The 17,624-nt window shown below is 37.9% G+C and overlaps 1 protein-coding gene across 1 annotated transcript; it reads right to left on the bottom strand.

The window, feature by feature from the left end:
- Positions 1 to 331: 331 nt before the first annotated feature.
- On the bottom strand, positions 332 to 11,138 carry OLR1 (oxidized low density lipoprotein receptor 1). The gene is made up of 6 exons (XM_058558814.1): positions 10,991 to 11,138; positions 7,726 to 7,827; positions 6,006 to 6,251; positions 2,070 to 2,209; positions 1,658 to 1,773; positions 332 to 1,390 (listed from the first exon to the last, which is right to left on the bottom strand). The coding sequence occupies exons 1-6, from the start codon at positions 11,070 to 11,072 to the stop codon at positions 1,246 to 1,248; spliced, it is 831 nt and encodes a 276-aa protein (XP_058414797.1). The 5' UTR covers positions 11,073 to 11,138; the 3' UTR covers positions 332 to 1,245.
- Positions 11,139 to 17,624: the final 6,486 nt, after the last annotated feature.

Below are 17,624 nucleotides of genomic sequence, written 5' to 3'. Positions count from 1 at the left end.
GCCATTAAGTGCGTGCGCTCCGCTGCGGCGGCCGGGGGTTCACCAGTTCGAATCTCCGGCGCCGGCGCGCACCGACGCACCGCTTGGCAAGCCATGCTGTGGCAGGCGTCCCATATAAAGTGGAAGTAGATAGGCATGGATGTTAGCCCAGGGCCAGTCTTCCTCAGCAAAAAGGAGGATTGGCAGATGTTAGCACAGGGCTGATCTCCTCACAAAAAAAAATTAAATTAAATTAAAAAATAAAGTAGAATAATCTGTGAAGGGAGGTAGAAAGGGAGTATTGAAAAATAGAAGGAATTTTCTAATTCCATCAGTTTCTATTCAGCAATATTTCTATACCTGGGTCAGTTTGTTTTAGAATTGTTTTCATTCTTTGGTCCTGTATGTTTCTGCATTAGAGCATAGCATAACAGAGTTGAGGAGAGGTCATCTACAAAGGTTATGTACTTTAGGGAAAAAAAAATTCTATTTTTCCCTCTAGGTCCTTTATCTCATGATTCTAACAAATACTATTCTGAAGGATGAAAGGTGTTAAGCTGTTCTTGGGTAAAGAAAAGATGAAGAAATAATGACCTATTCGGGAACCAATAATGAACTGTGAACTAGCTCACAGAGAAGACCATCCAATTTCTAATTATTCCCTGGGACATCCCAGTTGCCCAAAATGTGAGGATGTGGTGTGGAGTATGGGTGTGTGTGTGTGTGTGTGTGTGTACGTGGTAAGAGACCACAATTTAAAAAACCACCGAATGGTAGATTTTAACATTGAGAATATGAGTTTCTTGATTCCAGTTTGGTGTTTCCTCTTCTATGTTTCTTCAGATGCTGTTTCCCAGGCATATTTCCCCTTTTCTGCCCTCTGCCTGCGGTTGGGCAAGTTCTCTATGTTCTGTCTTCCATGCGGTTTGTGGAGGGGGAGGGGGAGCCCTGAGGTAGAGAGAACTGAATACAGAGGACTCCCAAGGATTAGAGAGGAGTGAAATTTTAAAATAAAAAAGGGAAGAGGAATTGAAGGCTGGCAGAGAGGCTTGGGACAAGCTAGGTGAAAAAATAGAGATAGAAGCAAAACTTTTGATATCAAGATGTCAAGCATTTGGAGCCCCGGTCTCTGCTAAGAAGTTCTGCAGTCAGCCAGTAACAGGCAGTTCTCAGGGCTCTCACGGTTTGCACCTAAGTGACGAAGAATAGCTTAAATTCCAGTGGAGACTTCAAAGGCCTCTTTCTTTCCTTCCAGAGCCTTCAAATTCACTGTGTTCTCAATAGATTCGCTGCCTTCTGACATATACTGAATGCCATTAAAATGCAATTTTCAGCAAAAACAGCTCCCCTTTGTATATATACGCAGGTGCCTGAAGGGTACACCTGGGAAACAGCTCCCTGGAGTCTAAACCTGCATGCGGAGAGAAGAAAAAAAAGTAGATTTACTGTCACTTTGTGTCAAGAATTTAGCCTTGTCTTAAAGCTTCAAATCAGTAATAGGTCTGGGAAGGAAAACTCAAGAGAAGGTCTGAATGGGTAAATGCGCAAGTCCCTGTGTGAGAGAGGGGGGAAAGAGACTTTCAGAAATTCCCTAAGCTTCTCTCTGCCAAGAGGGGGACATCATGTGGAAGGCAGCAGCAACTTTACTAGCAGGTTCAGCAAAGAACAGGAAACTTACAAACGGGGCCTCAAAGGAGAACCGTCCTCCCAGAGCCATGAGTCACTGGGTGTCCTCCGAGACAGCCCGATCCAGAATGGGAAACTGGAATGGGCACTTGCTTGCTTGATGAATTCCTGTGGGGAGTAACATTTCTGAGTTGATGGTGAAGACAGTGTGGTCGTTTTAGATTAGATTCACAAAACTAAAGACCCAAAAGAGATCTTTGACATCCCTTTACTGATTTTACAGAAATGTTTACTGAAGCTTAGAGATGCTACGTAAGATGTCCATCCAAGGTCATGCCCATAATTAGTGGCTAGAGAACAGGTATTCTGATTCTCAAACAAGTGCTCCTCGACCAAGGGCTGAAACCTGATTTATTTCCCTATAAGCCAATACTCCAGCCCAACACACATCCATAAAAACTCACCAGGTCATCTGTGCTATTAATTTTCAGCATCTGGGCATCCAAAGACAAGCAGTTCTCCTGGCTTTTTTCCCAATTAAATGGGCCAGAGGAAAATAGGTAACAGTTTTCTTCATGCCAGAGCCAGTCTTGGGGACAAGGACCTAGGAGGTATAGTATATCTAATCAGTGAGTTATGCCTGGGTAAAAATATTTCTATAATTCTTAAATCAATTCTCCGCTTAGGACTCTCACATATGTGCCATCTCTTCTTTTATTTATTTATTTTTTTGTGTGAGGAAGATCAGCCCTGAGCTAACATCCATGCCAATCCTCCTCTTTTTGCTGAGGAAGACCGGCCCTGAGCTAACGTCTATTGCCAATCCTCCTCCTTTTTTTCCCTTTTTCTCCCCAAAGCCCCAGTAGATAGTTGTATGTCATAGTTGCACGTCCTTCTAGTTGCTGTATGTGGGACGTGGCCTCAGCATGGCTGGACAAGCGGTGCGTCAGTGCACACCCGGGATCCGAACCTGGGCCACCACTAGCAGAGCGCGCACACTTAACCACTAAGCCACGGGGCCAGGCCCCCATCTCTTCTTACTTAGAATTATACCCAGACTCTGCAAATATCTCAATAGCCTTAGAGTCTTTATTTCTCCATTTTTTGGAGAAAAGGAAATAAAGCGTTCTAATTTTAGGAAACTAAATTAAAAAGCAAGGTTGTTAAAAAGTAAAGCTTGAGCTGAGATGTAAGTTTAGAATCTGATCTATATTTTAAAGTTATGTTTCAAATAATGGAAGTGAGAGTTGGGGGAATGAATATTTAATAGCCATTCTGCTATTAAAAAGATAAGTTTACGCATTTTAAAACTTCAGGTCTTTGAATAATAGATTTAGGTTTAGATGCTGTGTCTCCTGCTTCTAGATGTGTTCTGTCCAATACAGTAGCCGTATGTGGATCTTGAGTACTTGAAATGTGGCTAGTCTGCATTAAGAGGTGCTGTAAGTGTAAAAGACACACCTGATTTTGAAAACTTAATGCAAAAAATAGAATGTAAAATATCCCATTAATAATTTTTATACTGATTAGTGTTGAAATAATATTTCAAATATATTGAGTTAAATAAAACGTTACTAAAATTAATTTCATTTGTTTCTTTTTGTTTTTTAATGTGATTACTAGAAAATTTAGTGCTGTGTATGTGGCACACACTGTATTCCTCTGGACAGAGATGTTCTAGGGAGAACAGTATATTGATGCAAAGTGAGCATCTCAATTTCAATAAGATTTCAGAAAATAAGGAGAAATTTTCAGCAGCGAAATTCCCAGGCAGTCCAAAAAAACCCAACTCAGGGCTTAGGTAATAGGCAAAATACGCCAATGTTTATATGTTTATGGACATTTTAAAGAACTCCCAAATCATCATCATCCTTCTCCCTCTCCTTCTTCTCCTTCTTCTCCTCCTCCTCCGCTTCTTCCTCCTCCTCCTCGTCATCTCTTCTGTGTACTCGTAACACTTGGAATCTCTTTAATGGGGAAAAAAAGCCCTTTGGTCTACACTGTGACCAAAAAATGAAAAAATTAAAATCCTTGAGAAACACGACATTTTAATTTGAGTTTTCCTTGGGGCATAAAATGATTAGACAATTTTATAAGAGTAAGCTTTATCAGAGAGGAGAAAGCAGGAGGGCACTGAACTATGAAAGAGAAAGTGAAAGAGAAAGGGCATACAAAAGGCCAGGTTGAAAGCAATGAATGCAAGCTTCGTCTTAATTTGCCTAGTCCCATCATATTATGTAAAAGGCAAGAATATATTGGTTTTCATGGACTCAAGGACAGTCTAGACAGGGTTTCCAAGCTATGACAACGTGAGACGGACAAATCTCAAAATGTCATGTTCAAACCACCTGTATTTATTTTAATTTTTTTTTAACACTCACAAATATCACTATGTGCCAAAAACTGTTGGCAGTACTTCACACATATTAACTCATTTAGTCCCCATAACAACACTATGAGATAGGTTCCATTCATTTTCCTCATTTGACTGATAACGAAAAAAGGAATTTGAACCTACGCAATGTAACTATTGTTGTGTTTAATCACTACATCACACTACCTCATACATGTGAGTTGGAATCAATTGAGAAAATGTTTCTTGATGCCCTTCAAGATATTTTGATAAAGAATCTTGGGGTAAACCTGGAAGCTGCCATTTTTAACAAGCTACTTGGGTGATAATTTTGCACACTAAAGGTTGAGAACCACCACTAATTCTGGGGCTAAAAGTAAAGCCTCGTACTGTGAAGAGCCTGCATCTTTCTAGCTGGATGACCTCAAGCAAACCACGTATAGCAACTTCTCAGAGTCTCTTCCTCTTCATGTATACACCAAGGACCACAGACTTGCTAGTAAGAAAGATAAAACTTATCTCAAACTTGAGAAAACTGGCATATTTTTTCCACATGGTATTTTATTACTAATGTTTTTGTCACTAAGCTGCTTGATGAAAAGCAGTACTTTATTTGGTGTCTCTACTAATTGGCCTTTATCTGACACTGTCAAGGAACGGAACATGTTATCTGGTATATCTGCCAGCAAAAGACATATCATTTATTATTTTCAATTAGTTGTCCACGCCTGGCATCCCTAGGAGATGGTTCTGAGTGGTCCTGACGTAGATTTAATCCCATACGACTGATAAAAACAAAACTGTTTTACAGCCCCACCTGTGAAATAAATCATTGATTGGTATGTAGCTATGTCTGTTTATATAAACATTCATATCCTTGACATACTATCCTCCTTCCTTTAAGCCTCCCTTAAGATGGTGTATGCTTTCATTTCCTCAATAGCTCCCTCCTTAAAGAGATTAAATACATGTTTGACGTTTCCAAAATATCAGTTTGTCTAAAAATTTCTGGTTATTTTGGAAATGTAAATAACCCTGTAAGTATTGAAGTGATTTATAAACTGTAAAACTTTATATAAAACTACTTATCATTATTATTATCATTTAATTTATCTGGGTTTCAATTTTATCCTATAAAATAAAGGGATAAGTATCTGTGAACTGTTCTTATATAGTCTTTATTCAAAGAAATTATGTGGTTAAGATTAAATGAATTTTACAAGCAGGAAGCTGGAGAAACCTGTTGTTAGTGCTAGTTACTAATGCTGAGAATAAGACACTCATTCATACTGCTTCAAGGAAGCAATGTACCTCTGAAAGTGACTCCATCTCACACCCTCTAATTCTCCCTATGACTAAAATCATATATCTGGTTTACTTGCACACGGTAGAAAGACTAAATAATACAGATAACTTCCATAATAATATACGAGTTCACATTATCATCTCTTTCTTATAGATGCTACTATTTCTACCCACCTCCGAGATTCTGAGGATATGGCTGAGATCAACTCAATTTTTCTCACATAAACTGACTTCTTGGGACCCTCATATTTTTGTTTTATCTAAAGTATCTACCTAGTACTTCCAAGCCAGCCAAATTGATTCAATTTAAATTGATGTAGTGCCCTTCAAGAAATAGTGCCACGGAATAAAGCTAATGTAGAGGTAGGGGCCCTAGGGACAAAGGGGACTCCTTAGAAAAAGAAATTAATGATTAGGATACATTGAAATGGAAAGGGTAAGGGTAGGAGAGTTCTTCTAGAAAACTCTCAAAACCAAAATTTTAAAAAGGAAGAGGAGTCTCTTGCGAAGAAGGAAAACTTAAATCCCCCAAATGTGTGGTTAATTAAATCAGATTATCTCAAGAATTTGGCATAGGGGAGGGTGAGGATGACAAAAATAGAGAACTTTGGGGTAGAACATTAGGAATGAACAATGATACATATATCAATATGCCAATTTTGTGCCTACAGACATTTCCAAAATGGGGTAAGATTAACAGAGAAAGTTCCTTCACCTCTCTTCACCCCTCCCTGCCCCATACCGGAAAAGTTGGCTGCTTTCTTCAGAGTTTCTTGGAGATTCAGGTTCTGGTGATGAAGTTCCATTCGTTTTTTGGACTCCTCATCCAGCTTGCGGGCAAGGGGTTCTATCATTTCCTTGAGTTCCCTTTGTGACTCTTGAGAATCTTTTTCCGCTTGCTGCCGGGCTAAGATCTGTCCCTCCAGTATATTTTCCTGGTGAGTAAGGTTTGCTTGCTGTTGCTGTAGGTAATCATACACCTGGGATACTAAACCATAGCTGAATTAAGACTCCATCACCAATCCCCAATAAAAATCCCTCCACTGGATTTTGAGGAAATCAAAGAACTGAATCAAATATCTGATTTGACAACAGAAAAACTACTGGAAAAAGACCCAAATTTACTCGAATTATGGATTTGAAAGTTATTTGAAATTGCTGCAATATTTTTTTAATGTTAGGAACTGTCACAGATACTTGTGATTAAAAAAAAAATTACCAGAATTTTACTTGATGAGGGCTACACACAAATTAAAAGCAATCTCAAGGTAAGTAGTATATCAGTGGTAAAAATAAAATATAGACAAGCTAAAATAGTCAGAAGCCAACCAGACTCAGTAACTATTAGTAGGAATTGTCATTAATAATTTATTCTACTTGTCACTTCATTCCTCTGTCCTCTCTCTACCCTTTCAGACTTCCTAATTTTATTTAAGGACTGTGACACTAGTCTCTTTTTTGAAACACGCTTCCACAGAATTATTTTAAATTGTGTCACAAGAGTCTCAAAACATTTTCTTTTTTTTTTGCCACAGTACTTTTTTTAGAAAGGGTGGAGATGAAATTAAAGTTGTGAAATCAAGCAGGCAACAAATGTTAAGCGTCAAGTATCTCAGTTCTAGAAGCTTGATGGTTCAGTATAAAGCAGACTCCTTGGCTTGAAGGCCAGATTTGACCCTGTTGTAAAGTGATCAGGGGCTCAGAGAAAGACTTCCAATAACCACCACTGAGTCAAGGCACTTATCCCAATCATTAGGAAAGTCCTTAAGTATTTATAGATGGAAATAATAAATAGTTTATGACCTTAAACAACAATTAAGAAACAAATAGCCCTTCAAAGGCCCTAGTAACCTGGATTCTAGAGAGCCAAAATAACTCAGATCTCCAACGTAAATACACAGGGAGGTTAGATGGGTGATCAGCACCATTTTCTTTCTGTCTTGGCCACTCTATCTTTCTTTTCATTTCTCTTTCTCTTAGCATCCTCTCTTTCCTAAATGCCCATATTATAAATTTGAAGTATGTTTTGTTTTAAATGTTTTATTTATTAAGACTGTGTTTCTGGTTCTTAACTTTAAATTGGTATTTAATCATTACTATTAAAACTTAACGTGAACTAAATGAAGTTTCTTTTACTTTTGGGTCTTTCAGGTGATCTTGTGGATTAGTAACTTCAAATAATTTTCTTCCTCATCATTCTAGGATTTAAGTAGGCTCTATCCATGAAATTATGAAAACAAAAGAAAACAAAACAAAAACCTACCATTCGTAATCTTCATTCCATGCCTCAATCTATTTGAGAGACAAGCACAATATATCCACTCATCTTCCCACTCACTCTAAAAGCAATTTGCCTAAAATGTATCTAAATCAAGATTGTTTGTAGTTATGAAACCAACTCATAAACCATGTTTATAAACTCTCATTTTTTTCCTCCATCATTTCCCTGTTTCGATACTTACATTGCATTATCAGCATTATAACAGTCACCAGTAATCCCAGGCAAAGGATCCCCAGAGTCACAGCAACAGGGCACCACCACCGAGAAGAAAGAAAACGAAGACCTGGAGTGACAGAGGATAGCATCAGAAAGACAAAAAGATGGAGGCAAGTAATCAAACAATTCTTTGGATCCTGTCTGTACCTGGTGTTTGCATTCCTTACCTCCAGTCCTCCCAAGGGCTCTGCAAACAATTCATTATCCACATTTACAGATGAAAAATATGGACAGTGAAAGAATTTAAGTAATTTACTCATGGTCACACAACTGACACAATTTAAGAGCCAGAATTCAATACCAGATATTTGGCTCTAAGTATGTGATTCTAAAGCTTATACTTTGGGGCCGGCCCCGTGGCTTAGCGGTTAAGTGCACGCACTCTGCTGCTGGCGGCTCGGGTTCGGATCCCGGGCGCACACCGAGGCACTGCTTCTCCTGCCATGCTGAGGCCTCGTCCCACATACAGCAACTAGAAGGATGTGCAGCTATGACATACAACTATCTACTGGGGCTTTAGGGGGAAAAAAAAAAAATAAGGAGGAGGATTAGCAATAGATGTTAGCTCAGAGCCGGTCTTCCTCAACAAAAAGAGGAGGATTAGCATGGATGTTAGCTCAGGGCTGATCTTCCTCAAAAAAAAAAAAAAAAAACCAACTAAAGCTTATACTTTGTCTACTCTCCCTACAATGACTCTTGAAGAAACTCTCAGTCCAGCTTGGTTGGATCAACTTCATCCACAGAGCAGAGAGCCTGATGTTTTTCATACAGACCATGTGTATGCATTCTTTCTCACACACACACAATGTGTTTTATAAGTAAAATACCATAAACGAATGTCAGACACCAAGCAAATAAGCTTAATTAGTTAATCAACTGAGATCACCTCAAAGAATTACAACACAATTTTGTGCTATTCAATAGTTTTTTTTTTCTTTTTGGTGAGGAGGACTGGCCCTGAGCTAACATCTATTGCCAATCTTCCTCTTTTTGCTGAGGAAGATTGGTGCTGAGCCAACATCTGTTCCCATCCTCCTCTATTTTATATGTGGGATGCCTGCCACAGTATGGCTTGGCAAGCAGTACGTTGGTCCAAGCCCAGGATTTGAACCCACGAAACCATGGCGGCCAAGGCAGAGTGTGTGAACTTAACCACTATGCCACCAGGCTGGTCTTGCTATTCAGTTTTTATTCCACTAAAATTATATCTTTGAACTGAGGTTATTGACCAAAGGAAAATAGGTATGAAACCTCAATATTCACTTAACTCATATTAACGTCACGTCCTACATGCACACCAGTGGCACTGTTATTACAAGAGAAAAATTCACCATTATTATAAAAACAAATAAATCATGTATCTCACAGGTGTATGAATATCTAATTATGTGTTCATCATTAAAAAAGCACAGATATTAGTGGTTCAGCAGGAAAAAATCTCATACAATGTATTTGGACTCCACACCTCGTAAGACAAACAAATCAGGCACTGTTATCCTTATATGCAAATCAGGAAACTGAAAGGTTCAGAGACTTGAATAAGATCTCACAGATGTTAAGACCTAAACATAGGTCTTTAATCCAATTGTCAACAGCAACATGACTTGGAACATTACATCACAAAATTTCCAGAGTGAATGTCCAATGATCCAAGCCAATCAGTAATCATATATACTCAGAGTTCTCATGTGTCAAAAGCAATTCTGTTAGACTCTACAGATGATACAAACAAAATAGAAATTTTTACAGGGAAGAATATGGTTCATTCACTGATTCAATAGTTATTAAGCCCCTAGAATGTGTGTGATAAATTGTCAGAGAAGAAGTAGAAGATAGTGCGTCTCTTGCAAATAATTGCCTAATCCTAACCTCGGGGGCAAATATTTGTGTAAATCTTTCAACCAACATTTTCCTCTGGTCAGTATTCATTCCATATTATAGGAGACTAAATGTGTCCACCACTCTTGAGTGATGAAACGCCTGAATTTTTAGAAGAAAATCACAAGTTCTATACCTGTGCAGGGAAGACACATGTTCTCATTTTCTCTAGGCCATCTTTTCTCCCATCTCCTTGGTAGGCACAGACCATTAATCCAACCCCCACTCCCACTAGTAATTTTCTAATCAGAAAGCAATCACATCCTTTGCAATAGGTGACTGATCTAACCAGGTTCTGAGAGAAGAATTAATTTCATAATTGTAGTAAAAGTCAAACACTTAGCATTTACTACATGAATAATGAATGAATGAATAAACAACTGACTATTGTTAACTTGTATGTCTACCTATAAATGCCAGAACTGTTTTCATACCAAGTTAGGTCACCAGCTCAAATGTTAAATCATTCATGCTCACACTTATTTTCTCTATTGAAAGAAATTTCTATCTTGTTTATGGAAACATGACCTGGAATTTCTTTACCTAAATTTCTGATAATACTTGTATTATCTTCCCTCTTTATATTTTGTTTCTTCCTCTAAGAATGGATATAAAATAAAAGACAATTTATCCAGATCTTTGTGGAGTTGGGATTATGAATTAATTTATACTTAAGCAGTTTAATTTACTGTAAATACTAAATAGAAATTATAATTTTTCAAAGCAGTTGTATATGATAAAACATAATTTATGTGCAACTATACTGAATATCATTTAATCTGCTTTGGATAATTCATAAAATATATTAGGTTTTGCAATGCCTCAAGGACACTATTATAAAAATTATTGTTGTATACACTGGGTAAGTTCAACATTTCCTGAACCTTCTGATGGATTGGATTCTAGATAAATGGGAGTTTGTGATACAATCCTAGCTACATAAACCAGCTACATAAAACTGGGCAATTTAGTTAATTCTCCTGATCTCTAGTTAATACTCTGTAAAAGAGAGATAATAATATTCCTAATCTCAAGGTGTTATTTTGAATATTCAGAGAAATGGTGCATGTAAAGTGAATAGCATAGAACATAGCCTGTAGTAAATGCTCAATAAATGTTAGCTATCATCATATACTACATCCTCATTCATACCAAGTTAGTTCATTCATCATCACCATCATCATCATTCTATCTGAACTGTTTTTCTTTTAAGTAAATGTTATTAATTCTATAATATTTTCTCATATTTCTCATGTTTTAGCTTTCTAATCCTATATTCAATTAATTTACATATTTAAGCTAATCCTGAGATTCTGTCCCTGTACACATTCACCCACCACTAGTACCTTTACCTTTCTCTCCATTTGGCTTATGCTCAGGCTGATCCTTCAACGTTTTGCTCTTGAAGTCATCAAAAGTCATTTCTAAATTCATTCCAAGGATGAGAGAGTGAAGCAGTGAGGACCTCTACAAAGTGAAAATTTGTGAGCTTCTGCTGGAGTGTTTAAATAGCTACCGCTATCTAATAGAAGAATGACTCAATCATTGTAGGAGGAAGGAGAGGTTTTGCTTCATATTGGGAAGTTGGCTGACGCAAATTCTTGGGTTATGTCTATTGCAGCTGGGGAAAGCGGTGATTCTGATAGTGTTTCAGGATATTTCACTAAGTAATTTATGAAAGGGAAAACTCTGTTTTCCATGAGCATTAGAGGAGAGGCACTTGTACTCACTCTTCAGATAAGGAAACTGAAATTCAAAGAGAGTAAGGCACACTAAATTTGTGGAAGAGTGTGCATTTAGACCAGATTATTTGATTCCAATGTCCCTATTTCTTTATCTCACTGTAGCAGAATATACCTATGTGGTATTTTTCATCAGTCTCAAATTTTCTGTTTTAATTTTGACTGCTTTAATTGGCAGTGGACTTAAGAATTTTGGGGCTAATCACGTTTGACTTTTATCTCCAGTCATGATGACCTGTGTAATTTTCAAACTTAATTAGGAGTACTATTTAATACAATGGCAGTATAATGTAGTAGCAGAGAAAACTTTGGAGCCAGATGGAACTAGTTTCAAATCTTTCCTTTGCTATTCCCTTGGTCTATAATCTTAGGGAATTACTCAACACTCTGAACCTATGTCTTTGCCTATAAATTCGGACATTATAATGTCCACTTGATAATGATGATGTTGCTGTAGGGATTCAAATGAGATAATAGGTTAAAATGCTAAGTTTTGTACTTCACACACAATAAGAACTCAATAAATGATAGCTAATAATGTTAGCAGAAGTAATATTCAGCATGGTTGAATTGCCCAGCAAAGAATACATTTTATACATGATTGTCTTGAGTCACAAAGATTCCTCAGTGGGCTCCCCATAAGTATGCCTATATGTATTCATTGACAGAATTCTTATCTATTTTCCCTTCACCTCCTAACCAGAAAAGAAATGTGTCATTGAAGTTATACACGCTCTTTAAAAAATCCTTATCTATTAGAGATATCTACTGAAGTATTTATCAGCAAAATGATATGATATCTGGGATTTGCTTTAAACCACTCTAGGAAAAAAATAAAAGAAAGGGGACACAGAAAAGAAGATTGGAAATATATATATAAATAAATAATCTAGGAAACTATTAGGAAAAATCACCAATATTGACAGCCTAATTAGGATGCCATTCATAGGTTTTTTGTATTTCCTTTTCCTGTGCTGGGTATCTGAGACCAAATTGAAAGTGATTTATCTGTGATTTAAAGTTTTACTCTACGACACAGTTCACAAAAAAAAACTAAGCATGTAGCAAATATAGCCACGTGCCTCATAATGACATTTTGGTCAACAACAAACTGCGTGTATAACGATGGTCCCATAGATTAAAATGGAGCTGAAAATTTTCTGTTGTTGGATGATATTGTAGCTGCAGTAATGTCATAGTGGAATGCATTACTCACATGTTTGTGGTGATGCTGGTGTAAACAAACCTACTGCACAGCCAGTTGTATAAAAGTATAGCACATACAATTATGTACAGTACATAAAACTTGATAAGGATAATAAAACTATGTTACTGGTTTATATATTTATTATACTATACTTTTCATCATTATTTTAGAGTATACTCTTTCTGCTTATAAAAGAAAAGTTTACTGTGAAACAGTATGCCATGTTATGCCAGCAGCAGCCTCATACGTCTCATGTTTACTGCATCTCTTCGTTGCATCATTTTCTCTTGGTTTTGATTTAATCTTGTGTTGCTTTGTTCATCCCGGCCCCTAATCATACAAAATCCACTGCTAATGTTGCCAGTAAGAGGCCACATGGAGGGACTGACTTGAAAACAAAATTAAAAGTGATTAAGGACTACAAAGATGAAAAATCAGTGACGATTATTGCTCGCCACTGAGGCATGTCCCATTCCACCATAGCTAAGATCTCGAAGAACAAGAACAAAGTGATGGAAGCTGTTAGAAGATCTGCTTCATTGAAGGCAACTAGACTAACAAAAATTCAAGAAGCGCCTATATCAGACATGGAGACACTTCTAATGACCTGCATTGAAGACACAGCGATGTATCCCTTTCAGCACCATGGCAATCATGGCCAAAGCAAAAATATTTTTTGTGATGTTGAAAGTAAAGGCTGGGGGGCCGGCCCCGTGGTTTAGCGGTTAAGTGCACGCACTCCGCTGCTGGAGGCCCGGGTTGGGATCCTGGGCGCGCACCAACGCACCGCTTCTCCGGCCATGCTGGGGCCGCGTCCCACATACAGCAACTAGAAGGATGTGCAGCTGTGACAGACAACTATCTACTGGGGCTTTGGGGGAAAATAAATAAATAAATAAAATTTAAAAAAAAAGAAAGTAAAGGCTGGGGCTGGCCCCATATCTTAGCGGTTAAGTGCGCGCGCTCTGCTACTGGCGGCCCAGGTTCGGATCCCCGGGCGGGCACCAAAGCACTGCTTCTCCAGCCATGCTGAGGCCGCATCCCACATACAGCAACTAGAAGGATGTGCAACTGTGACATACAACTATCTACTGGGGCTTTGGGGAAAAAAAAAGGAGGAGGATTGGCAATAGATGTTAGCTCAGAGCCGGTCTTCCTCAGCAAAAAGAGGAGGATTAGCATGGATGTTAGCTCAGGGCTGATCTTCCTCACAAAAAAAAAAAAAGTAAATGCTGGACCTGACTACAATGTTGAATTTATTGCTAGCTCTGGGTGGTTTAAATGATTCAAGAATCAATATTCACTACATAATGTGAAAGCAAGTGATGAGTCGTGAGTGCTGATGTGAAGGCAGCTGAAGAATTTTTGGAAAGTCTAGATAAGCTGATTGTGGAGGAAAATTACTTGCCAAAGAAAATATTCCATATGGTTGAAAACTTCCAATTCTGGAAATGGATGCCTAAAAGGACTTTCATCCATAGGGAGGCCAAGTCAATGCCAGATTTCAAAGCTTTTTATAACAGAATAACAGTCTTGCTTGGGGGCAATGTTGCAGGCTACAAATTGAAACTCTTTGTGATCTGGCACAATGAGAACCCCAGGGCCTTCAAGCATACCAATAAGCACACACTGCCAGTGTACTACAGGAGCAATAAGAAGTCATGGATGACCCAACTCCTCTTCCAAGATGCTCTCCGGAATTGCTATGCCAGTAAAATGCAGAAGCACTGTTTGGAGAATAACATACCTTTCAAGATTTCGCTTATTGTTAATGCTCCTGGACATCTTCTTTTTATTGGTGATCTTCATCCCTATATCAAAGTGGTGCTTCTCTCGCCAAATACCACCTCTTTGATCCAATCAGTGGATCAAGGAGTTATAGCAGCTTTTACTTTCCTACTACCTGAGGACAACCTCTCCTAGGCTATTGCTGCAACTGAGGAAGACACTGATGCAATTCTGGAAAGATTATAACATCTATGACTAAATCAAGAACCTGGAAGGGGCTTGAGGGTGATGTCACCAAGGAGTGTATGAATGGCATCTGGAAGAAGACACTCAAGAGGTTCATTTATGACTTCAAAGGATTTGCCAAGGATGAGGAGGTTGCAAAAATCAACAAGTCTATGGTTGAGATGGCAAACAACTTTAACCTGAGTGTGGAGGAGGATGACGTTGAAGAGCTCTTAGAGGTGGTTCCTGAGGAATTGACTAATGAGGAGTTGTTGAAACTAGAATAGAAACACATAGCTGAAGAAGAGGCAAGAGAAAAGGAAATTGTAGGAGAAAAAAAAGAATTCCCAAAACAATTCACAAAGAAGGGTTTAGCAAAAGCTTTTGCAGACCTCAACAAGCTCCTTAAAATGTTTGAAAACATGGACCCCAACACTGAATGGTTTTCATTAATAGAGAGGAATGTTCATGGTGCATTATCTGCTTACAAGCAAATCTATGATGATAAAGGAACAAACCAAGCAAACCATCACAGACATATTTCTGAAAAGAGTGACACCTCCTCAAGAAGAGCCTCAGGCAGGTCCTTCAGGAGGTGTTCCAGAAGAAGGCACTGTTATCATAGGAGATGGCAGCTCCATGCATGTTATTGCCCCTGAAGACCTTCCAGTGGAACAAGATGTGGAGGTGGAAGCCAGTGCTATTGACGATCCTGACTATGTAGGCCTAGGCTATTGTATGTGTTTGTGTCTCAGTTTTCAACAAAAAAGTTTAAAAAGTAAAAAAAATTTTAAAAATTAAAAATAGAAAAAAGCTCATAGAATAAGGATAAAAAGAAAAAATATTTTTGTACAGCTCCACAATATATTTGTGTTTTAAGTAAGTGTCATTATAGAAGTCAAAAAGTTAAAAAAAAATTAACGTTTATAAAGTACAAAAGTTACAATAGGCTAAGGTTAATTTATTATTGAAGAAAAAGTATTTTTAAAAAAATGTAGTGTAGCCTGAAGATACAGTGTTTATAAAGTCTACAGTAGGGTACAGTAATGTCCTGGACCTTCACATTCACTCACTCACTGACTCATGTAGAGCAACTGCCAGTCCCTCAAGCTCCACTCTGGTAAGTACCCTACACAGGTGTACTGTTTTATATCTTTTATACCATATTTTTACTGTACTTTTTTATGTTTAGATACACAAATACTTACTATTGTGTTATAATTGCCCACTGTATTCTGTACTGTGACATGCTATACAGGTTTGTAGCCTAGGAGCAATAGGCTATAACATATAGCCTTGGTGTGTAGTAGGCTATACCATCTGGGTTGTGTAAGCACACTCTATGATGTTTTCACGGTGATGAACTACCTAAGGATGCATTTCTCAGAATGTGTTCCCCTTATTAAGTGATGCATGACTGTATATCATAGTCAAATCAGCTTATAACAAATCAATGTTACTTACCTTTATTACCCAAACCTTATCCCACCTTTCCTGACTGTGAGTGCCAGGAAGCAAGATTGGATACATTTCTCCATTCACCGTGGTGACTTTCACATAAATAGAATTTAAGAAATTGTTTTTAATGATGAATTAATAAATATTGAAATTATATCACAATGAAGAGGACACTTTATCCTTTCCCACAATGACTCAGTTATTTCAGATGCCATCAATATTCTAGTAGACTAAGATGAGACACATAAGTACACTTGTTGATGAAATGGACATGACACATATTTCATGTGAGCACATCACATCCTAGTAGCCTTTTATGGATTGTCCTGGGAAGAAGTGTCTCAGAAGGATATATGTGACTATGTAGTTAAAACACCCAAAGATAAACACAGCACTAGAAAGAACTACATTCTTTAGAGAAGGCCTAAAGTTGAGCTAGATCTCTCAGATTTCTGATATTCACCTCCACACTTCACCCAGGAGACCCAGGAGAACATAATCATCCACTATCTTTTGGGCTGACACTCATAGGCAGCTCACTAAGCAGTCCAGGACTGATGACGAGCCCTATAAATCCAGTACACCCCTCTAACACAATTTATTCTTTTTTTCTTAAAAAAATTCTCTCTGCTTAACATCTACAAGTAGGATTTCCACCACCAATTTTTTTCTTTCCTCATTTTATATACTCTAACAGTGCACTGTATTTATTTTCAAATCTATCAATGTTATTCCATCTTTCCAACTAAATTATAAGCCCTGTAAGAGTAAGAATAGATCTTCTTCTATGAGGAAAAGCTCATTCTTTTCTACTACCCTGCTGTACCATATGAATTGTGTACTATTCTGCAAACGACAGACAGTTAACACCTGAGATTCTTAACTATGAAGACATCACCAGCATAAGCTGGCTTTTTAAAATACAAAGAAATTTAAGGAAAATCTATCTCAATTCTTTTATTTTGAGAGTGGAACTAAAGCCCCAAAAGTTTAAGTGGTTTACTGAATATCTCTTTTCTATCTGATGTCAGACAAGAACTCAGCTCACCGTTCTTTCAATTATACCAGTTAATAAGAGACATAGTTAAATCTTCTAAGAGATACTATAAATGCAATATGAATCTGTCACAAAAGGATTCAGTGAGAGACTTTTCAGATCACCTCGGCAGAGAATATCCACTTCATAGAAGACTTTAAAAGTACAGCGTGAGGCAGAGGACACCCACACTAGGGTCACCTTCAAATCTTTTCTTGACCTTCCTCAAACCAGAAGCCCATATTGAGGAGCCACAATGTGCAGAGTTTGAAAGCTAGATCAATCATTGTCTGCTGTGTGACCCAGCTCCTCAGCACTGCCGATTGTTGCCTTTCACTATTCAATCCTGACAGAAACAAGCAGGTTCCTCTCTTTTTTTATTGTGGTAAAATTTACATAACGTAAAATTTTTACCGTTGTAATCATTTTTTAGGTGTACAGTTCAGTGGCATTGAGTACATTCACATTGTTGTGCGACCATCACCACCAGCCATCTCCAGAACTTTTTCATCATCCCAAACTGAAACTCTGTATCTATTAAAAAATACTCCTGTGATGGTTGATTTTGTGTCAACTTGACTGGGCCACAG

Source organism: Diceros bicornis, chromosome 17 (assembly GCF_020826845.1).
Source record: "Diceros bicornis minor isolate mBicDic1 chromosome 17, mDicBic1.mat.cur, whole genome shotgun sequence".
In the NCBI taxonomy this organism is placed as follows: Eukaryota; Metazoa; Chordata; class Mammalia; order Perissodactyla; family Rhinocerotidae; genus Diceros; species Diceros bicornis.
Note: the sequence above shows the minus strand (reverse complement) of the source record. Positions and strands in the feature narration are given on the sequence as shown.